The 24381-nt window shown below is 41.9% G+C and overlaps 1 protein-coding gene across 1 annotated transcript in view; it reads right to left on the reverse strand.

Annotated features, from left to right (window-relative positions):
• malrd1 (MAM and LDL receptor class A domain containing 1) overlaps positions 1 to 24381 on the reverse strand; it is a 290471-nt gene that overhangs the window by 81590 nt on the left and 184500 nt on the right. Inside the window, exons 17-19 of the mRNA XM_041183945.1 lie at positions 19641 to 19769; positions 17483 to 17647; positions 4120 to 4277 (exon numbers count right to left, since the gene is read on the reverse strand). Of these exons, the coding sequence (XP_041039879.1) occupies positions 4120 to 4277; positions 17483 to 17647; positions 19641 to 19769 (452 nt within the window). The remainder of the gene's footprint in view (positions 1 to 4119; positions 4278 to 17482; positions 17648 to 19640; positions 19770 to 24381) is intronic.

The raw sequence follows: 24381 nt of genomic DNA on the forward strand, positions 1-24381 counted from the left end.
CCTTAATAAGACCTACTGAACTACGTGGCAGCGGATGGAACAACTCAAAATCTCGCAGAGACTGTAGAAGAAAATTAAAATCCTGGAAAACTGAAGGAAAAATCAAAGAAGCATTGTGACCTGAGGTAAAGCTCAAGGAGCGAGGTCACAAAGGATATTGCCAGAGAATAACTCCAAAGAAGGGCTTAGAAATTGAAGGCATAAATTAAATTCCTAATTGCAGCAGGACAGATTAACAAGGAGCAGGAGTAGCCATTCAGCCCCTCAAGCCTGCTGCACCATTTAATAAGATCATGGCTGATCTGATAGTAACCTGAAATCTGCATCCCGCCTACCCCTAATAACCTATCACTGCTTTGTTTACCCAGAATCTATCCACCTCTGCCTTAAAAGTATTCAAAGACTCTGTTTCTACCGTCATTTCAGGAAGAGAGTTCCAAAGACTTACAAACATCTGAGTGAAAAAACTTTACCTCATCTCTGTTTTAAATGAGCGACCTGTTATTTTTAAACAGTGACCCCTAGTTCTAGATTCTTCCACAAAAGGAAACATTCTATCCATATCCACCCTGTCAGGAGACTCCATTGAATCCCATGGAAGTCCAGCTTCAATACCCAGAGTTCACAGAGCTAGCAGACCCAGCAGGAGTGAGCTAAAAATTTTAAATTCCTGGACAACACAAGTCCTGAAAAAAGTTAAATACTGCAGTGGTCAGAAATTATTATTTAAATCACAGTCCAAGAAACCTGATTCTTTAGTCGACTCCTGAACACGTGGCAGCCAAGCTTACTCCGAACAAAGAAAAAATTAATTAAAAGTTAATCCCGACTGTGTAGGCAGCTTAAAAACCCAGCAAAAGCCAGGATTCAATGTTTCCAAGGCCCGAGAACATTGCGCTAAAGCAGGGAAGACTCAAACCAATCAATCTGGGCAGCCGTAGTTGAAAAAATTTAAACAGTGAGATTGAGGAGCCTGGCAAAACCACAAACACAGGAAAACCCTTTGTTTGTGATGAAGCGTACAGCAGCGTTATCTTGGATTTTCAAAAATCTCTTAAAGCTGAACATGCAATTTAAAAATTTTACCATGAATCAGAAATCCACTCTTCCAGATCAATTTTGGGGACAAAATTAGGGATCCTGGAGAAAGAGATTCCTTAGATATATGATTGCTTCATGTCTGGATAAAAAGACAGAAGCTGAACAGGTTAACACACTGCTTTATTCAGTAGGCCTGATAGGCAATGACATAATAGCTAGACAATTAATCAACGAATCGTCTGAAAAATTTGATGAAGTTTTAAAATCATTTGACGCTTATTTTAATATCAGAAGTAACAAAAACCTTGAAAGGGCTAAATTTAATAAATGTGACCATCAGCCAGGACAACCTGTTGACTCCTTCATTAATGAGCTATACAAAATGCTGAAGCCTGTGCTTATGGTGGACTGAAATCTGAGCTAATCAGGGAAAGAATACTCATAGGAGTGGCGGATGATGATCTCTCAGACATGCTTCAAGCAAAGGAAGAATAAAGCCATCCAGATTGTCAGGCAATCTAAAATCTGTTTGCAGTGCTGATCCATATTAAGGGGAGAAAGCAAACGGTGGTACAAAGTAAATCCCACTGTTCAGTTAGTGAAACAGCACAGAGACAGGGACACTCCAGGCCACCCCAGAAGGAAAAACAGTTTGGACCAGTACCCTTATTTCCTAGTTCTTACTGGTGTTCCATTTTAAAGTATACAAGCCCAGTTCAGACCAGTATTCTTATATCCCAGTTTTTACTGTTTCTTCGTTCCGGAAAAGAAAGCAATATCCTAACTGACCAGTAGAGCAACCATGTCAGTGCTCCATGGGACCATGTCATCTGCTGCCATCTCTTAAGATAACAGCATGTTTTCCCTTCCACCATCCTCTTTACAGGCCCCTGGCTAATGCCACACAGCCAAATGCTGAGATGCTGCAGGCTGCAGTCAGGTCATCAGGTGCCCTCAATGAAAGCCACACACAAAACAGGCACTAAGGGTCTTTCTTAACTATCGCGGTTAATTGTTATTAAAATCTGAAGTGATTTGTTCAAGTAAAGTATTTGTTGTGCCTTTTTAGCAGCAGAACCTCCGTCTGATTGAAATCTTGGGTGAGGTGGTTATTTGGCCAGCACAAGGGAATTCCTTGTCTAGTCATTGCTTTTGGCCTGGTCTTGGATCTATTGAACAGTCCACATGCTGGGAGAAACAATACACAAAGATCACCTGGTTGAGAAATGTGGGGCTCACCTTGAGGGAGAGTGGTGTCCATCCTGGGTCCCTCAAACATTTTCTTTAATTACCTAATTTTGTAAGTGTGCTAATCTGTCACCAATTTTAATATTCTGTCCCATGTTTATGCCCTTTCCACCATACCAGTCACCTAAGTGAAGCTATAGCGCCATGATAGCTACCAGGAGAGATCACATTAGAGAATCTTGCCCTGAGCTCCGACAATTCCCAGCAGGTGGATTCCAGAACTTACACTGCAGTTGTGGACTTGCAGTGTTTGGGCCCCAGGTGTTTATTTTTTTGCCTGTAGTCATTTTATCTGGCCTGATTTGTCCAGCTTGGCAAAGGGGCCCAAAGAATCCACAGGGCTAGGACAAAAATGCATTTCCTGAGGACGTTCAATCAATTTTCTGCATCTTTATACTTCTTTCAACTGCTTCTAATTCATAATTCATGTGTTGCTTTCAAGGATCTTGATCAGAGTTCCTTTGGAATAATGAATGCCTACAAATCTATCTTAATTACCAGCATTAACCTTTTTTATGTTACTGTAACACAGTGAGCTATATCAGTGGAACCATCCACCAATAAGCATCCCTCGTTGATGTCAGTTGAGTGACTATGTGTTAAGTACAACTCATAATGACTTGCAGTAAGTGCTACAGCTGTACAGGGCCTTTAGTGGAACTACATCTGGGGCACTGTGTTCAGTTTTGTCTCCTTACTTAAGAAAGGATATAATTGCATTAGAAGCAGTTCAGAGAGGGTTCACTTGACATATTAATGAGATGAGGGGTTAATCAATGTGGAAAGGTTGAACAGGTTGGGACTATTGGAGTTTAGAAGAATGAGAAGTGATTTTATTGAAACATGTAAGATTCTGAGGGGACTTGACAGGGTGGGTGCTGAAAGGATGTCTCTCCTTGTGGGGAGTCTAGAATTAGGGGATACAGTTTAAAAATTAGGGGGTTCCTTTTTAGACTGAAATGAGGAGAATTTATTTTCTCTCAGAGGGTCATTAGTCTGGAATTCTCTTCCCCAGAGAGCAGTAGAGGCTGGTTCACTGAATATATTCAAGGCTGAGTTAGATAGATTTTTGATCAATAGGGTTACGGAGAGGGTGGGGGCAGCAGGCAGGAAGTGGTGTTCAGGCCAGAATCAGATCAGCCATGATCTTATTGAATGGCAGACAGGCTTGATGGATTGAATGGCCTGCTCTAACTCTTGTGTTCTTGTTCTTCTGATCTGATGACATTAATTTCTCCTACATTGCAGGAATGGTTGAAATAATGTTTGTAAATAATTTTACTTGCCAAGTTCCATTCCCTAGAATAGTATTTCCCAAAAGCACACAATCATAAATAAGTATCATGAAATTGTGTTACAGTACTTTATCCAAATAAGACAAGGAAAACAAAACCGTTCAAAAGCGGATGCTGAAAACCTGAAATAAAAGCAGCAAGTGCTGGATATACTCAGCAGGTCTGGCAGCATCTGGGGTGAGAGAAACAGAGTTAATGTTTCAGGTCGTGACCTTTTACCAGAACCTGTCATTGTAAAACCAAGTTTTAAAAAAACTTAGGAGCTTTGTTCTGTGGATTCTCAGCCATTGGGAGCTGGTTGGCACTTTCCCAGCTAAAGGTAGTTACAAATAACATAGGCAGGAGGACTAGAGTTAACAGAGAGTGAAAACATATTTGTTTATTTGGGAAAACTGGTAATCCGGTCACTATGTTGAAAGGACAATGTACTAATTCTTTGCGCCACACTACCTACTGGAGTTTCAGGATATTAATACTTGTCTGATTAAATTTTAGGATCAGTCAACGACTGTACTTCTTTAAATGTTTCCCTTACCTTTAGAGTTCCCATTTCTTTTGAACCATAAGTATAGTACCAGAATCGCAGATGACAGACTCCAACACTTGCTGGAAATGGATGGGTGGTGGCTACTCTTGCAATGTCACCTTCACGCTGAGCTGCAGAATTAACGTACAGCAACATTCCCCCAATCCCTTCAAAAGAAACAAATAGCATTGCGTATTTATTGAATTTCTCAGCATCAGTAAAGCTGGCAAGCTACAATTGGCAGATCACGAGCAGCACAAATTTATATTGTTCTGTTTGCTTGCATGCAAATATTATACAATAAGTCTCCTTCATGTTCATATCAACAGTAAAAAGACATCACTCACATCGCCCTCATAAAAACATTAATCTATGCCTAGCACTGTGAGCTAGGGAACTCACTGAAAAGAATAATTATCCACTTCATCAGGAAAGCAGGAATTGACATATGAATTCCCATATTAATGAAAATCCTACAGATTAATGAATTTTCCCTGTCTTGTGGAACATAGAGCAGGTGTGTTTAGAATGTTGAAGGAAAGAAAGCCATAGTGTTTTCTTTGTAGCATGTTGGAGGAACTTCATTTGCACAATGTGAAACAAAATCATTTTTGTGCCTAAATATCTTTGTCTGAATTTTTTCCTTCTTCCCCAGTTTCCCTAGTTTAGTGTTTTGTTCGGGGGTAATATAGCTCGGGGGAGTGAGTTGGCCATTGCCCCCCAATTAACCAGTGCCCCACAGCAGAATTGTTGCTTTCTATGTCTCTAGAGTTACATGTGAAACTTAATGATTTGGTGTTTTGTCTATACAGCACAGAAGCAGGCCATTTGGCCCAACTAGACTCTGCTGATGTTTATGTCCAACACGAGCCTTCTTCTACTCTAATTCATCCCGTTCCATCAGCATATTTTATTCCTTTCTCCCTCATGTGCTTATCCAGCTTCCCCTTAAAGGCATTTATGTTATTTGCCTCAACTACTCAATATGGTGCCAAGGTCCATATTCTAACCTGGGTAAAGAAGTTGCCTCTCAATGCCCTCTTTTGAGGTTGCATTCCCCTGACAGCAAGTTAGTAACGCTGCTTCAGTTTCTCGTTAACTAATTAACATCTTCATTGTAAATAGCATCACCTCTGAGGCATCCCATCTGGCCAATTGCATCAAGTGCTTGACCATGACCTCCAGGGAGATCCTGATGTCTGTGTGGCTGTTGTTGCCTGGGGAGTTAGCCAGGCACACCATGTTGCAAGGTACAAAGTACGTGACCAAGCACATCAACTCTAAGAAAGAAAATGTGATTTCTTTCTGGAAATATCAGTAGAACCAAGACTGTCTATAACCACCCATAAAATTGTGTACAATAGTCAGTTGTAAATAGCTTGAAAGTTCTCTAAACCCCTTCACAAAAGATTGTGAAGTTCATAGGTTTTTCTAAAACAGTTTCATCTTGCTCTTTGGGTTATCCTGGGATTTACTATCCTCACAGTCCTTCTAAATCAATCTTCTAATTGCTGAAAACTCAATTCTATTTCTTCCAATTGGATTCACCATAAACCATGACTTCTGACTGTTCCCTTTCCACTGCAAAATCAAAAGCATTGTTAAAATGAACTAAAATAATGCAAATTGAAGTTAAAATACAATAAAAATGAATGTGAAAATTTCAGTTCCTGTGCCTCAATGACTGCTACTAACCTAACGGTTGTACTCTCCTGGCCTTTAACTCCAGTGGTCCCAAGCTACGGGGTTCATGTTACTTATCATTGTCTTTCTAGGGTCTGCCTTGTTACAGCTGTGCATTGCCAAGCAAAGCTATGCCTTTCAATAGTAATATTGTGTAACGTGCAACACAACAATTATTTTGTCAACTTGCTCCAGGCTATTGTGTAGCAACAGCAGAGCACTCCAGGTGTTGGAAAATGTCTTTAGCTGGCCAAAGGTCTGCTCTGTTTACATTTTTACTTCATGAATATAAACTTTTATTTGTTTTTTTTTCTTGTGAGAGAAACACATGAGATCCTAATTGTACATTGTCCCTTACAAAAATAAGAGTGGTACTGACAAATCTAGACCTCCTTGGTTGTCTAGAGGAATACAGGGGAAGATCAAACAGAAAAATAAAGCATACGATAGGCACAAAGAACTAAACACTGTAGATAGCCTAGACAAATATAGGAAGTGCAGGGACAGAGTAAAAAAGGAAATAAGAAATTCAAAGAGAGGCATGAAAAACGATTAGCAAGTAAAGTTAAGTATAACCCAAAGATGTTTTACCAGTACATTAATGCTAAAAGGTTAGTTAAGGAAAAAGTAGGACCTATCAGAGATGAAGATGGAAACTTGTGTGTAGATGTGGGAAGGGTTTTGAATGAATATTTTGTCTCTGTGTTTACAAAGGAAAGGGAGGATGTAGATATAGTAGTCCAGGAGGAACACTGCGAGATATTGGACGGAATAGTCATAAAGCGAGAGGAAGTAGTCGAAGGGTTGAAATCCTTGAGAGTTGGTAAGTCACCAGGGCGAGATGGATTGTTTCCAAAACTGCTGAAGGATGTCAGGAAGGAGATAGCAGGTGCTCTGAGGATGATTTTCCAATCTTCACTAGATACAGGGGAGGTACCGGAGGACTGGAGAAATGCAAACGTAGTTCCATTGTTTAAAAGGGGATCCAAGGAAATGCCAAACAATTATAGGCCAGTTAGTCTTACATCGGTGGTGAGCAAATTAGTAGAATCAATCCTGAGGGATAGGATTAACTGTTATACGGAAAGGCATGGACTAGACAGGGATGGTCAGCATGGATTTGTTAAAGGAAGGTCTTGCCTCACAAATTTGATTGAATTCTTTGAGGAAGTGACAAGAAGGGTTGATGAAGGTAGTGCAGTGGATGTTGTGTACATGGATTTTAGCAAGGCATTTGACAAGGTCCCACATGGCAAATTGGTCAGGAAAGTAAAAGCCCATGGGATTCAGGGTAATGTGGCAAACTGGATAAAAGGTTGGCTTTGTAACAGGAAACAAAGGGTAATGGTTGATTGATGCCCTTGTGAATGGAAAGTTGTCTCAAGTGGTGTTCCACAGGGCTCGGTGTTGGGACCCTTGCTGTTTGTATTATATATTAACGATTTGGACGTGAACGTGGGGGGGCATGATTGGGAAATTTGCAGATGACACAAAGATTGGCCGAGTATGGATAGTTCAGAGGATAGCCATAATCTCTAAAATGATATAAATGGACTGGTGGAGTGGGCGGTAAAGTGGCAGATGGATTTTAACATAGAGAAGTGTGAGGTCATGCATTTAGGGAGATGAAACAGTTACAGGGATTACAAAATAAATAGGAACAAATGGGAATAAGAGGGGTAGATGAAGTGAGAGATCTTGGCATACAAGTACACAGATCCCTGAAGGCAGCAATTCAAGAAGACAAGGTTATAAAGAAGGCATATGGAATACTATCCCTCACTGGCAGAGGTATAGAATATAAAAATAAGGATATAATGTTGGAATTGTATAAAACGCTGGTGAGGCCACAACTGGAGTATTGTGTGCAGTTCTGGTCACTACATTACAGGAAGGACGTAATAGCTCTGGAGAGAGTGCAGAGGGGGTTTCCAAGAATGTTGCCAGGGTTAGAAAAGTGTAGCTACGAGGAGAGATTGGATAGGTTGGGGTTATTTTCCTTAGAACAAAGAAGGCTGAGAGGTGACTTGATCGAGGTGTACAAAATTATGAGGGGAATAAATGGAGTGGACAAGATAAAATTGTTTCCCTTGATGGAGAATTCTAGAACCAGGAGACATAGATTCAAGATAAGTGGCAGAAGGTGTAGGGGGGACATGAGAAAGAACTTTTTTATGCAGAGGGTAGTGGGTGTCTGGAATTTGCTGCCCAAGTTGATGGTAGAAGCAGAAACTTTAAACTCTTTTAAAAAGTACTTGGATCTGCACCTAAAGTGCTGTAAGCTGCAGGGCTATGGGCCAGGTGCAGGAAGGTGGGATTAGAAAGGACACCTGGGTGACCTCGGGCCGGCATAGACAAGATGGGCCGAATGGCCTCCTTCTGTGCTGTAACTTTTCTATGGTTCTATGGAGAGTTCAGCAAATGGGTTATTGAGCAAGGGTTGAAGAGAATATTTTAGGTCTTGTGACATTATGAGTCATTGCTTAGCCTTGGACCTTCAAATAATCATGCCAGAAATGAAAGCATCACGACTGCTTTCAGGATAGTGGTCATTCCTGGATATAAAGTTGTATCTGTCAAATGGATCTCTTTTCTGTTCATGAAGGCTATTGGATGGAGGTAGGGGTTTATTTGCTTGCATGCATGACATCGATAATGTTTGCAATTTGGGGAAACCTGCCATGTCAGTGCTATCTTGTTCTAAGGGTAAAATAAGGGAAGAGTTTACACTGCAGGAATTTTACATCATGCCAGTTAGGACCTGGGTGGTGGTATTCTCCTCTTTCAGTTATGCTAAATACCTAATACAAATACTAGGCTGAGATGCCAGTGAGAAAAGGTTGCATTGTTGGAGATATTATCTTTCAAACCAAGATTCTGTCTGCCTGTGCAGGTGGAAATAAAATATTCTATGGTTCTATGGTGTTGTTTATCACCTGTCCTCTTCAATGTCTATGCTGAAGCAACGATTAAAGAAGCTTCTGAAGACACAGAATATGGTGTTAAGATTGGATGGGAAATGATAACATCAGTTTGATTTGCAGGTGACAAAGCACATGTAGCAAGCACAGAAGATGGATTACAAGATATACTAGTAACAGCTGGCATGAATTTGGAATGAAAATGAACATTGACAAAACAAAAGTGCTGCAAATCACAAAATCACCAAGATATATTCATATATTCATAGATGTAAAAGAACTAGAACAGGTGCAAGAGTTCAAGTATTTAGAAAACATAATGTCTGCAAATGGAATGCATATCAAATAAATAAGAATACGGATAGCAATGGGAAAGGCTGTATTTAGTAAGCTAACCAGAAAGCTGAATAAACAACTCAAGAAGCGACTTGTGAAGAGCTTGATTTGGAATGTGGTTCTGCATGTGTGTGAGACTTGGACCTTCTGGAAAGAGGACAGCAACTTGCTAAATAGCTTTGAAACTTGGGTTTGGAGGAGAATGGAAAGGATCTGCTGGACAGAAAAACTAACAAATAATGAAATGCTGAGGAGAGTGAATGAACAAAGACATTTGCTGAATGCAATTAAGACAAAGTCTGGGTAGGTTACATTTTAAGAGATGCTATGGCAGGAAGATTTCAAGGAAAAAGAGGGGAGGAAGGAAGAGAATATCAATGTTGGATGGCTTGATAATTGAAGGAAGTTATTGGCAAATTTAAAGAATGGCATAGGATGGAGAGATATGGAAAGTATTTTTTGAGTTAAGCATTTGATAGAAAGCACTTTAGCACATCCTGGAGACATGAAAGGTGCTTTAAAGATGGAAGTTGTTTCTCTCTATCACCTATTTTCTGCAGCAATGTAATCCTGATTGGATCTTTTTTTGTATATATCCCATACTGAAAGCATTGACAGTTCCTAACAGAGTTTTGTCTATAGTTTTAGTTCATAAATGGCATAATTTCATAACTGCTTCCCTAAATAAAGCATAGGCAAAGAAGATAAATGTTATTATCAATGTCTAGGAAGTCACACCTTCATGTGTAGACACTGGTGATTAGGTACGGACAGGTGTGGATAGCCTGACTCACTTGTAATTGCATTTCCCTTTCATCTCAATGCCTGAACCTCTTTTCTGTTTGCCAAAATAAGTCAATAGATATCCGGATACAGCTGCAGCAACTTATTCTCTGTCTGCGGCAGCAAGTTATGTCTCCCAATCTAAAACATAACCTGGGAAATTCAAAATTTAGGCTTGACTAAACTTAGCTAAACTAGAAGCCCATACAATAGAAAATGCTCAAGAAATCTGATTATAAATTGAACATTGCCAGAAAATGAATTGTGAAGGTATTAGCAGCTATCGTATCTCTCCAGTAACTGTTTAAAACAGACTTTCAGTGCAATCTCAGCAAATAAACTCTGAAAATGTTGACATTAGGTTCTGTACATAAATTAGAATTATTATTTGACATTTTGATGAAACCATTACATGAAATGTGCAACCGCCTATTTACTACAAGTACGATTTGACTGCAAGTAGCAGCAGAGCAGCACTATGAGCGAGAGCACAGCGAGACCAGACAGGAAAATAAAAGAGCGGCACCACCGTGAGTGAGAGCACAGTAAGAGCAGATAAGAGGATAAAAGAGTGGCAGCACCATGAGTGAGAGCACAGTAAGAGCAGATAAGAGGATAAAAGAGCGGCAGCACTTTGAGTGAGAGGACAGTAAGATCAGATAAAAGGATAAAAGAGCGGCAGCACCGTGATTGAGAGCACAGTAAGAGCAGATAAGCGGATAAAAGAGCGGCAGCACCTTGAGTGAGAGGATAGTAAGAGCAGATAAGAGGATAAAAGAGCAGCAGCACCATGAGTGAGAGCACAGTAAGAGCAGATAAGAGGATAAAAGAGTGGCAGCACCATGCGTGAGAGCACAGTAAGAGCAGATAAGAGGATAAAAGAGTGGCAGCACCTTGAGTGAGAGCACAGTAAGAGCAGATAAGAGGATAAAAGAGTGGCAGCACCTTGAGTGAGAGGACAGCGAGACCAGACAAGAGGATAAGGGAGCGTTGTGGGGGTGGGATGGTGGAGGAGAGGGGGGTTCAAAGCCAACTGACCACTTGATTAGTTAATGAATATTTCTCTGTCTGCCTAGAAACTAGCGCATTTGTTCAAATTAGGTGTTGGGAAATTTAAAAACTTCAATCGGGATAAGTATAAAATTAATTAATTTTTTAATTCATTCATGGGATGTGGGCTTTGCTGACTGGGCCAGCATTTGTTGTCCATCCCCAGTTGCCCTTGAGAAGGTGGTGGTGAGCTGCCTTCTTGAACCGCTGCACTCCATGCGGTGTAGGTACATCCACAGTGCTGTTAGTGAGGGAGTTCCAGGATTTTGACCAGTGACAGTGGGGGAACGGTGATATATTTCCAAGTGAGAATGGTGAGTGACTTGGAGGGGAACTTCCAGGTGGTGGTGTTCCCAACTATCTAAAATTGTGAACTAATAAGAGGAAAGAACAGGTCTAGAGGCAAGAGTTAAAATTAATAGTCTAAACAAGGTACTGAAAAGCTTTTAAAAGAGGGTATAAAGGGTTTATTGTTTAGACCCTGGATGGGCAATTGAGACCTGTTAATTATGATTCTTGTGTGACTTCTTGGGTTGGATTTTATGGCCCCTCCACCAGTCATGTTTTTGGCAGGGACAACACGTTAAATATGCCGAATGTTACGATTGTTGTGGGCAGCCGGGCGAGAGTGGGAGGCCTTTTTTTAAAGCAAACTGCTTAAAAGGTGGGAAGGACAGTGGGGATATGTCCTTTGGGGGAAATGCTGTGTGTGTATCAGGGCAACCCACCCCAAAAATGTTAGTTCCTTATTCGTCCCCACTTCCTTTGTTCCCACCCCCCGCCCCCATCCCAGGCTCCCCATTGCATTGTGGTTCAATATCCCTGACTCACCTCACTCTGGGATCCATGTCCTCGTCATCCCAGAACTTTCTTGCAAACCAGCGCACCCACTATTGGGGTCTGGCATTGCTGGAACTGCTAGAGCTGTCGGCTAATCAGAATGGCTGGCAGCCTTTTGTGTGTAGGGCTTCCTCCCACTGAGGGGCAGAAGTCCCACTCTCACCTCGTGCATGCCGCCCGCAGCAGGTTATTGTTGCTGGGCAGCCTTGTTGAGCTTCGGTCAGAGAGGCATCCAGTAGGAAGAAACAGTTCGGGCCAGTACTCTAATTTCCCAGTTTTACTGGAATTCCATTTTAAGGTATACAAGACTAGCTCGGACCCAGTTTCTTATTTTTCAGTTTTTACTGTTTATTCCTGCAGCAACTTTCCTTCTGGTGGTGAGGGGGTTGGGGCTGTGGTGGGGGTGGGGGAGGAGAAGAGAGGTGGACGTAAGCAATACCACCCTCCCACCCCCCCCTTTAAAATTTAGGCCCATGTATATTGGGAGACCATGTATGCAGAAAGTATTTTTAGCTGCTTCAGCTCCAGCTCAAGGTTTCTGGGCTTCAGCAGCAGCTAGAGTCACTGAGGAGCATCAGGGAGGATGAATTTTTCCTCAATCATAGGTTCCAGGATGTGGTCATTGGATAGGCAGTAAGAGTCCAAGGTAGTAGATGGGTGACCATCAGGAAGAGTAGGAAGAGGCAGAAAGTGTTGTAGTCTCCAGGTGTGTGTCACTCCCAAACCAGTACTCAGCATTGGAGACTGCTGAGATTGGCAACACATTGAAGGATTGCTGTTCAGGCTGTGGCATCAATGGTACAGTAAAGAGTAGAAATGCAGCCAAAATAGGGGATTCCATGGTCAGGGGGACAGACAGCAATTCTGTAATTGTCATCGTGAGTCCCCATAGTGTGTTGCCTCTCTGCTGCCAGAATAAAGGACATAATGGAGAGGGTGCACAGTCTGCAGGGGGATGGGAGTGAGCCAATAGTAATACATATCAGTATGCCAACAACAGAGAGGGCGGAGATTGAGGTCCTACAGTCAGACTTTCAAGAGCTAGGGAGGAAGGTAAAAAGTAGGACCTTGACGGCAGTTATCTCTGGATTACTCACAGTGCTGTGCATCAGGTAGAATAGAAATAGGAAGATAGGATCAATGGCTTGATGTATAGTGTAGGAGGGAGGGCTTCAGGGGCACCTATTCAAATGGGACAGGCTGCACCTCAACAGGACTAGAACCACACACCTTGTGGGTATGTTCACTAATGTGAATGGGGAGAGTTTAAAATAAATTGGCAGGGGGACGGGCACTAGCAGTAGAAATAGAAAAGAAGAATAAGGTGCATAAAGTGAGTGTTTGACAGTACTTGAGAAGGGCATAGTTTTATATTAGATAGGAGTAGACTAAGAAGGACTATAAGGAATACAAAGACCGGTTTACAATGGGTGTATGTAAATGCACAAAATGTGGTGAATCAGGGACAAAGAGGGTGATGTGTGCTTAGAAATACAGGGCAAGACTAGAATATTTAATGAGCACTTTGTATTGGTGTTTACTAAAGAAGAGGATGCTGACAAAATTTCTGTAGAAGTGGAGATGGTACAAGTAATGCATATAGTGAAAATTGTGAGGGAGGAGGTACTGGAAAGGCTGACTATGTCTCTAGTGGAAAGCCACCTGGTCTGGATGGCTTGCATCCCAGGTTGCTGAAGGAAGTGGTGGTGGAAATAATGGAAGGGCTTGCCTTAATCTTTCAATCTTCCCTGGATATGGAGGAGGTGCCAGAGGATTGGAGGATAGCAGATGTGACAGGAATGGTGTAAGGACACTCCTCATAACTACAACCCAGTTAGTTTGACATCAGTGGTGGGTAAGGTTTTAGAAACAATAATCAGGGGAAAAAAAATCAACAAGCACTTGCAGAGGTCTGAGTTAATTAAGGTGAGCCAGCACAAATCTGTAAAAGGCAGATCATGCTCAACCAATCTAACTGAATTTTTTGAACAAATAACAGCAAAAGTTGATGAAGGGAATTCAATAAATGTTATTTATATGGATTATAAGAAAACATTTGACAAAGTACCACATAAAAGGTTGTTAACAAAATAATGGCTCATGAAATAGGAGGGTCAGTGTCAGTTCGGATAAAACATTGGCTAAAGGACAGAAACTGCATGTCATGGTAAATGGTTATTTTTCAGGCTGGAGGGTGGTAGACTGTGCTGTTCCCCAAGGCTCAGTGCTAGGACCACCCATTTTTTTTCATTTATATAAATAACTTAGATCTTGGAACAGAGTAAAATTTCAAAATTTTCCAATGATACCAACTAGGAGGAGTGGCAAACAGTGAGGATGGTACAAATTGGGTACAATAGAACACAGGTAGGCCAGCAGAATAAGCAGATAGTGGCAGATGGAATTTAATTCAGAGGTGATGCATTTTGGCAGAAGGGATCGAGAAAGGTAATATTGATTTAATGACACTGTTCTAAAGAGTATGCAGGGCAGAGGGACCTGGAGATGCATATGCTTAGATCTTTGAAGGTAGCAGGACATATTGAGAGAGTGGTCAGCAAAGTATATGGGATCCTAGGCTTCATAAATAGAGGCATTGTGTACACATGCAGGGAAGTTATGCTGAACATTTATAAAGCTCTGGTTAGGCCACAACCAGAGTATTGCAACCAGTTCTGATTGCCACACTTTTGGAAAGATGTGAGTATCCTTGAGAGAGTGCAGAAGAGATTTACCAGAATGGTTCCAGGGATGAGGGATTTTAGCTACAAGATTAGGATTGAGAATCTGAAGTTGTCTTTGGAGCAAAGGATGTTGAGGGGAGATTTGATAGAGATTATGACAGGTTTGGAATATGGTAGACAAGGAAAAACTGTTCACATTAGCTGATGGTACAAGGCCACAGATTTAAGATTGTGACCAAGGGATGCAGGGGATTTCTGAGTTAGAACTTGTTACGCAGCGAGTGGTAGTGACCTGCGACTCATTGCTCACAAGGGTGGTGGAGGCCACGGGGATAGAGCGTGGGAATGGGACTGACTGGTTTGCTCTACAAAGAGCCTGCATGGACTCAATGGGCCAAATGGCCTCCTTCTGTGCAGCAAATGACACTATGGGCCAGATTTTCCTGGCACTGAAGGAATGGAAAAGGAGGGGGCTCTGAGAATAAAATGTCCACCAAGCCTCCATTTTTAACCTCATTCATTTTCCCAAGGGCAGGGGGAAGGAGCAGGCCTTGGCACAGGCCTACTCCTATTAAGGAACTAATTTATATCAATGCATTCTGATTAAGAGCCCATCTCCAGTAAGTTTTGCTAAAATTTTCAGCGAGGTGGAGACCGCAGCAACTGCCTGGTGTCAGACCAGCTGCAGCTGCTGGTGGCGACATGTCAGGGAGGTGGGAAGTGTTTTAAAAGGGAGGTAAAAATGGTTTTTAAAATTAAAAGAACACATGAACATTCAAATTAGGAGCAGGAGCAGGCCACTCAGCCCCTCGAGCCTGTTCCGCCATTCAATAAGATCATGGCTGATCCACCTGCCCTTGATAACCTTTCACCTCCTTGTTTATCAAGGATCTATCTATTTCTGTCTTAAAGATATTTGAAGACTCTGCTTCCACTGACTTTTGAGGAAGAGAGTTCCAAAGACTTGCTACCCTCTGAGAAAAAAAAATTCTCCTCACCTCTGCCTTCTCATCTCTAAATAGCTTACAAAGTTCTAATACAGGTCAGGGGAGGAGCCATAATTAATAACTTTGCCAGTTCATGGGGTTGTCAGCTTCCTGGCATTGGCTTGTATTGTGTGGGTATTGGGGTAGTGGGCACAGCTGTTTGGGCTCCACCCGAGCACCATGAAGAGTGCAGATGGAGATGGGTGCTTCATCATCAGAATTCCAGGCCTTTGGAGATGAGGAGCAGCAGCCTGCACAAGAAGGGCAGAGCGCTGGGCATTGGGAGGCCAGAGGAGAGAGATAAAGACCCCAAAGGAGAATGAGATGCTACCCTGTGCATAGGATCTATGGGCAGAGGTGAGGGCACCTATAGATGGCTGTGGATCAGTGCCAAGGGAGATCGTGACTCCCTAGACAAATGGTCACAGACATCTGTGTCCTCCCCAGCTGGGGGTCTTGGTGGCATCTCATAGGTGGCTGCACACTGGTGTATCACCCAGGTGCTAGATGCTCTCTTTACTGTTGCTGCACAATACATCGGGATCACAGTTAATGGGGCATTGTGAACCTCAAAGGGCACTGGGCTCGGTGCTGGGAGTGGTCAGGTGGTGCCTGCTGCCACACATTCAGGCAGAGGACGATGATGCTGAAGACCGAGGTGCCCCTGCTGCATGGCAAGGTGGCCTCCTACTGCCACACTCTGGGAAGAGGACTTACTTCCTTTCCCTCACGGGCGCTAGGCCTCCGGCTCCACTGGGTCACCTCCCTCTGGCACACACTCCCTGCCTTAGGACAAGCAGCAGCCTCCATGATGGCTGCTGTGGGTGTCTGAAACCTGTCACCATTCTTGTCCTCACTAGCAGTAATTGGACAGGAAGCCTGTCTCCATCCCAAATGAGGGGTCATCCCCAAAAACTGAAGCTCAGTCAGGTTCCCATCAGAGGCAGGGTTTCTGACACACAAAAATACTCCTGTGTCCTCTTTCCAAGAGGAAAGTCCAACACCATGACTCTAGGAGTCTTCAAGTGAAATGAAAAACAATAGCCGGAGGCCTATTGCCATTTGTCCAGCCATCATGATGAAATGATGGAATTGGCTCTTTAAAATGTTGGTCAGTACACTAATCATGAAGAAGGAAGCCAAAGCTCAGCCTTGGAGTAAGTAACAGCCACCGTGAATTTAGCAATAGTTGAATATCATTCCCAAGTGTACTGGGTAGGAGGGGTAAACATAAAATGCTTGGACATTGACTCATTTTCATTTTAAACTAAAGTTAATTGCAGAAAATTATATGTGTTAAAATGGATTACCCTTCACTTTCTAGTGAATAATGCCTTACAAATACTTTATTCTCTCAGAACTACAACAACAACTGGTATTTATACAGCACATTTAATGTAATAAAATGTCTCAAGGCCCTTCACAGAGGCATTATAAAATGAATTATGACACCCAGGCACATAAGGAGATATTTGGACAGATGACCAAAGCTTGGTTGTAGAGGTAGGTTTTAAGTAGTGTTTTAAAGGGGGAAATGAGGTAGAGAGATGGAGTAGTTTGCGGAGGGAAATCCAGAGCTTAGGGCCTAGGCAGCTGAAGGCAGGGTCACCAATGGTGGAACTATTAAAATCAGGGATGCTCAAGGGATTGGAATTAAGGGAACGCAGATACCTCAGTGTTGTAGGACTGGGGGAGATTACAGAGATGGGAAGAGGTGAGGCGAGGGGAGGGAGGGATTTGAAAACAAGAATGAGAATTTTAAAATTGAAGCATTGTTGGGAGCCAATGTAGATTAGCGAGCGAAGGGGTGATGGGCGAATGGCATTTAACGTGAGTTAGTTCATGGATAGTAGACCTTTGGATAACCTCAAGTTTACAGAGGGTAGAAAGTGAGAGATTGTCCAAGAATGCAATAGAATAGTCAAGTCTAGAGGTAATAAAGGCATGAATGGAGGTTTCAGCAGCTGAAGAGCTGAGGCAGGGCAGAGATGAGTGATGTGAAAATAGGCAGTCCCCATAACAGTGCAGGTTATGAAGTACAGTTCGCTCTGAGCTGCTGCTTCGTGATCAATGAAGCATATGGACTTACCGGGTGTGTGATCAGTTACCGGACCAGTTCCTGCAGTGCTGCTTTTGCTTCCTATTGTCCAGTCAAAATCGTCATCATTCTTTTGCATTAAGCTACAGTTAGTGAACCAAGAGCTTCCAGTTGGACCATCAAAGCTGCAGCTTCCTGGAATATTAATGAACTGTGCTGAAGAAACAAAACAAAAACTCATTGTAATAAATTGCATTGATGAATTGACCCCAATCCATTTATTTGTGTACAAGAAGCCAACCATTACAACACTAGCTGCCAGCTTTCTGTGTAAGGTATCATTGCAAATTTCCTTGGAGTGGTTCTTCCAATCGACCACTGTCACCTCAGCGGAGGATTGGCAAAAAGCCAGGGTACATGCACAAATCCGGTTTCCAGCTGAGTTACATCAACTGATCGAGAGATTCCCCAGGCGGATTCTTGGCATACATTTTGTGAGAGTGAAGTCATGCAGCTGATAATTACCTCATTTCAAATGAAGAATTGAAGGGGACCAAATCACCCAAACCTCTTTGGACAGGCATAATCAAGGCAAAGAAAAGCAAAGCAAGATTCTGCCAGACTCCCTGTTGTCCACACTTTGCATTCATATGGAATAGGTCATATATAGTAATTTTATAAAATCTCCAAATAACAGCAAACTATTTTACGGGGTGATGGAGTATGAGAGAGGTTGACAGCATTCAATTTAGCAGCTGGCGTAGAAATGGTAATAAATGCTGGCCTTGCCAGTGATGCTCACGTCTCATGAATGAGAAAAGTGGAGATAGATTTTGAAATGAAAGTGTAAACAAATCTACACTGGAGCAGAAAATATGGAATATAGGTATAGTAAGGGCATCTTAATTAGCAAACATAGAAAAGAAAAATGAGTTGGGTATTATTTACTTGTTTTAATTAAGAAATTTGGATGGAAGTCAAAGACAAACTTGCATTTGTTAACTCCAGTCCCCTTGGCAACATCTTATGAAATTATTTCACCAAATGCATCAGTGCAACCTGGTTTTCCTAATATTTGTAGCTCGCTACAATGTAAACTGTAATGTGTATACGATTACATTGGATTGGGACGGCTTGTCACCTCATAGAGTCTGAGACAAAATAAATCAAGAGGCTGTGGTTGCAAAGTAATGGTTCTTTATAGGTGTGCTACCATCCATCCGATTTTTCAATATTTGCGGTGCCAGGTGAATCAGCACAAGCATCTTCATGTATGGGGCAGAATTTCCCTGGTCCCAGGGGGGGTAGGTTTGGAGGCAAGGAAGCCGAGGAAATAACGATGAGCGGCATATTATGTGTCAAAGGTTTAAAAAAAAATTCAAAGCTAAAGGGAAAAGGCCATTTCAATATGTCAGTTATTCTTGGCACTAAGTTATAAACAGGAACAGGTAAACAGCAAGGGAACTAGCCATTTGGATCTCTCCTCTTCTTGATGTAACAGTAATGTAAATGAGTCATTTCCAATAAATGTACACATGTATTCAATTAGACTAATCATCACTCAGAAGGTAAATTGGTGTGTGAGTGAAATTTCATATCCTTCTGCACCAAGGCTATGACCTGGTAGAGGAATATATTAAATTATATCACATATCTGATTAAGTCAAAGGGGAAATCTTTTTAATAGAAACAGTCAAAATGCTCCTATCTTAATAATTTAAGTACATGAGAAGTGGTTTCATCAAAGTTAGAAGCTTCCATCAATAATATCTGAATACGTAATTGATCCTAGTGCATGAAAATTGAAACTGTCTTTACATATTTTTCACATCAATGTCATATGCACATGTTCAGATGTTGAGTCAATGGAGCGTATAAGGTTGAAAAATGGTCTGAAAATCAAAATTGAAAATTTATAGCCACGAGTACAAACTTCAGATGCAAAACGGTAGTAACAATTTATTACATAGATACCTTTTCTTCAAAGTGTGGATGGTTTATTTAGGAGAGTTTTGACAATATGGTTTAGAATTCACATTACCGAATAACAGGAAGACACAGTGAAGAGCAGACTAGGAAGGATATCAGTCATCTGTGTCCAAAAATAATTTATAGCTATGCATTATGTTTTCTTGTTTGACTAACTATTAGGTTATATTGAAAATTAAATGGCAATTAAGTTAATTGTTTGAATAGTAAGTCTACTTACAGCAGTGAAATTCATCTGATCCATCTTCACAGTCTGATTTGTAGTCACAGACCAGATCTGACTGAACACTCTTGCCATTTTGACAGACATAATCAGTGGCAGCTGGGCAAAAGCCCGATAAACTCACATCTGAAATATTGCAAATAAACACAGTCAAATCAAGATTCATCAAGTATATTACCAAGTCCTAACGACCCTCATTTAAAGGTGTTTAGTCTTAAGGATAATGCTTCTGGAAAGCCACAAGGGGACAGAATTTCCTTCAGAGTTATGTTGATGGAGTGAGACTTTGGCTGAGGAGTTGGCCCCATTTTAGGATTTCCTACCAGAAGCAACAGCAGATATCCAACTCATCTATCCAAGCACAAGTGGATGTGTTGTAGCAAGATGCAAAATACTAGTATATGTCACATGACATATTTGCTATTATTTGCGTCACAGTGTTCCTGTACACAGGTAGAGTGTTGCTTTAAATTCTAAAGCTCCAGGTTGTGCAGTCATCCACAGAACAATCAACACACTCCCCCTTCTCCAAGTTAAACAGCTGCAGTCTCCCAAGGACGGCAGCCAATGTTTTCCCTCCTCCTCTGACAGCCCTATAGAATCCCAGTGAAAATAGTCAAATGAAGATGACCCTGAAAATCAGTGCCACGGCCAGATGAGATCCCACCCTATCAAAATCACACTTTCATAGAGGCTGAGGAGAAAATCACACCTTTTATCTTGCAAGTAAACAGATAGATGCAAGATGCAATGATTAGCTGTACATTAACTCTACTGTATCTTTATTTGTGCCTGCCACTGCAAATTAATGTTTGCTTTTTACTTTTAATAAAAGCCAAGATAAACAATTTATTAAAGATTTATGCTGCAGGAGCTACAAAATGTGAATTTAATCCCTGGTGTTATGATGTCTGATAGCCACGGAAGGTGCATTCATAGCGCAGATGAATAGGTTGATTATCAGACTAAAGATCCTTTCAATTATGGTAAGTGAGAGAGACTCCTGATTAGAGATACTTGATGTGGAGTGACTCCCTCAAGCTATAGCTTCAGGCTAGCTATCTGTTCCAGGGGAAAAAATGAGCTACGGAAACAGACAGATGCATATACTTCATCTGCCCTAGGTGTGAGTAGAGAATCCAGAGAGAGAGAGAGAGAGATTTATGATCTTGGTAGAGACCAGTAACTTAAAAAAAAATAGAAATTCAAAATCCCAGTTATTTACTAAAAGAATGAAATCGCAAGATTCCACATTAAAAAACAAGAATTTTTTGTAAGACAAGAGTCAAACAAAGCAAACACTAAATATTATCTTTGATAACTTCCTATTCTCTAACATCTAGAATCAATATAAATTAAACATTAATTAACAGGCAAATTGTGGTTGATTATAAGCTGTAAATTACACAAAAAATGGTAGGTACAACTAAGACCAATCTTACGAATTGGCTCTGCAGTCCACTCAGATTTTAGTGATAATACTCAGTCATAGGGAAGAATTATCCCCCCTGCTGGGGGGGAAGTGCAGAGGCTGGCGCATGCAGGCGCGCCTCCTATCGGTGCTGCCGATTGGGGGTGCACCGCCATTTTATGTGGGCAGGTCAATTAAGGCCCATCCAGCATGACGTCCGCCAGGAAGTGCTATGCGCTCCCTATGCGGGCGGGGGGGATTCCCTAAGCCGGGAGTGCGCTCTTTTGTGCACGTGAAAGAGTGCACTCTCCTCCCTGAGGCTAAGTGCTGCCTCAGGGAGATCAGTGCCAAATTCAAAAATGGTCAATGCACAAACATTAATTTCCCTGACATATCCCCTCATGTGACACTGTCACATGAATTAGGACATGTCCATCGCTTTTATTCAAACTTTTATTAAATTTTTAAAACCTTCATGAAACCTCATCCCACCCATGGATGAGGTTTCATGCTTTTTCTGAAGCCCGCCAGGGCTCCTGGCCTGCCCGCAAACTTTAAGGTTGGATGGGCAGGTCCATTAATTACTTGAATTACTTTGTAAATGACCTCAATTGGCTGATGCCAAATCGGCGGACACACAGCTGATTCGGCTGCGCCCCTGCTGACCTGAAAATTGAAATGGTGCGGGATGGCATTGGGAGTTCCGCCCGACATCATCCCACGTCATTTTATGCGTCGACGAACAGGCCCCACACCCCCGCTCGTTGACCTCAATATCCTGGCCCTAAAGTCCTCCAAACCTCTATCTTCCTCATGAAGGATTTCAGCTTCTCTCCTTCGAGGAGCTAGCCCAGCTAACAACAGCACACAAGCAACCCAAGTTCCACAGGCATGGTCTTCACCATAGATGGCACACATCTGCAGAACCTGCTAAACTCAGTCTGGATGGCATAGGTCCACCCAATGTTATCCTCAAGTAATAGAAACAGCTGCAGCAACTATATCTGGACTCTGACCTCTTCAGCTTGCCTCTTCTGCACCACTGGACTCATCACTTGCCACTAAACAGCTTAGATTGATCTGTGTCCTTTTATATCTTTTAACAAGGTTCAGACTGCCCAGAGCTTTGGTTTCCAAATCTTTGTTTGTTATTGTTTCCTTAGAAAATGGGAGGGTCAGTTTGTTTTCTCTGCTTCCCTTTTCTATTTCTGTTTTAAGTTAGGGTCTGTCTCAAAACATACAAACTTTAAAAGCACAGACTCCCTCACACTGGAAAAATATTCAAAATTACAGATCAAGGAGGCCTAGCTCACGATTGCCCTACTTCTGATCCTTTGAACAACATATTCTGTTGGGGTAGTGGGATCAATGAGTTTATTCTTTAATATCAACTGCCTTGTTAGTATGTAGAGGGTAGCAGCAAATTGTTAGCCTTGGCACTGTGGTAGCACTGTTACTTCTCAGTCATAAGTCAATGGTTCAAGCCCCTTTTCTACACTAGTATGTAATCTCTTCTCCTGAGGCGGGCTCTAGGGATTAAGGATGTCTTACTTCTACTATGGTTTGATGGGTTCTGAAATGGCTGATAAGCCTAATGCGCAATCTGTAGACTCTGCCACATGCAGGTCAAGTAGTGCTTGGAAGACCAGGTAGATGAGTTGTTTGGAGGTTTGTATGTTCTCTCTGATGTCTCGACTTCAGTTCCTGATGGAGTCTCTCAATGTGTGCGGTGTCTTCCTGAATGAACCTTCTCCATTTTGGTGAGTCACAAGCCAGGGACTCCCATGAGTCAGCAAGGATGGTTGACCTCTTTGGGGATGCTTTGAGAACATCCCAAAAACATTTCTGCTGTCCTCCTGGAAGTCTCCTGCCATGATCGAGTTCCGAGTAGAGCTGTTGCTTCGCAAGTTTGGTGTCAGTTAGTCAGTTATATGAATGACGTGTCCTGCCTGACAGAGCCAATTTTGAGCGATTAGTGCCTTGATGTAGTGCATTATTGGACATTGCTTTTGAACTGCCTTCCTTGCACCAAATTTGGAGGATCTTGTGAAGTACATATTCTAGGGTGACACTTGAATAGAACCACAGAATTGTTATGATGTAGAAGGAAGCCAATTGGCTCATTGTGTCTGCACAGGCTTTCTGAGCATTTTAACTTAGTGCCAATTTCCTGCCCTTTTCCCATAATCCTGGACATTGTTTCTATTTAAATAATCATCCAATGTCCTCTTGAATGCCTCAGTTGAACCTGCCTCCACCACACTTCCAAGCAGTACATTCCAAACCCTAACTACTTGCTGTGTGAAAAAGTTTTTCCTCACCTCGCATTTGCTTCTTTTGCAAAACAAATTTAAAATTGTACCCCCTGGTTCTCAATCTGTTTACAAGCGGGAACAGTTTCTCTCTATCTACTCTGTCCAGATCCCTCATGATCTTGAAAACTTTTTTCAAGTCTCCTCTTAGCCTTCTCCTCTCCAAGGAAAAGAGTCCAACTTCTCCAATCTTTCTGCATAGCTGAAGCAAGTCATTCCTGGAACCATACTCATAAACCTCTTCTGCACTCTCTCCAACACATTCACATCCTTCCTATACTGTGGCGCCCAGAACTGTACACAATACTCCAGCTGAGGTCTAACCAGTGTCTTAAATACGTTCATGATAACCTCCCTGCTCTTGTACTCTATATCCCTATTAATGAAGCCTAGCATATTGTATGCTTTAGAAACAGCTCTCTCTGCTTGTCCTGCCACCTTTAATGATTTATGTACATATACACCCAGGTTTCCCTGCTACTGTACACCCTTTAGAATAGTACCTTTTATTTTATACTGTCTCTCCATTTTGTACCAAAATGTGTCACCTCACACTTCTCCACTTTGAACTTAATCTACCACCTACCTGCCCACTCCACCAACGTGTCAATGTCCTTTTGAAGTTTTACACTGTCCTCACAGTTTACAATTCTCCCAGGATTTCTGTCATCCGCAAACTTTGAAATTGTCCCCTGCACACCAAGATCTAGATCATTTATATATATCAGGAAGAGCAAGGATCCCAATACTGGCTCCTGGGGAACTCCACTACAAACTTTCTTCCAGCCTGAAAAAACCCATTAACCATTACTGTCTGTTTCCTATCCCTCAGCCAATTTTGTATCCACATTGCTGCTGTCCCTTTTATTCCAGATCTATAACTTTTCTCACAAGTCTGTTGTGTAGCACTTTATCGAAAGCCTTTTGGAAGTCCATATACACTAAATCAATGGCCATGCCCTCATCAACCATCTCTGTTAAGTCTTCAAAAAGCTCCAGCAATTTAGTTAGACAT

This window comes from Carcharodon carcharias, chromosome 3 (assembly GCF_017639515.1).
Source record: "Carcharodon carcharias isolate sCarCar2 chromosome 3, sCarCar2.pri, whole genome shotgun sequence".
Classification (NCBI taxonomy): Eukaryota; Metazoa; Chordata; class Chondrichthyes; order Lamniformes; family Lamnidae; genus Carcharodon; species Carcharodon carcharias.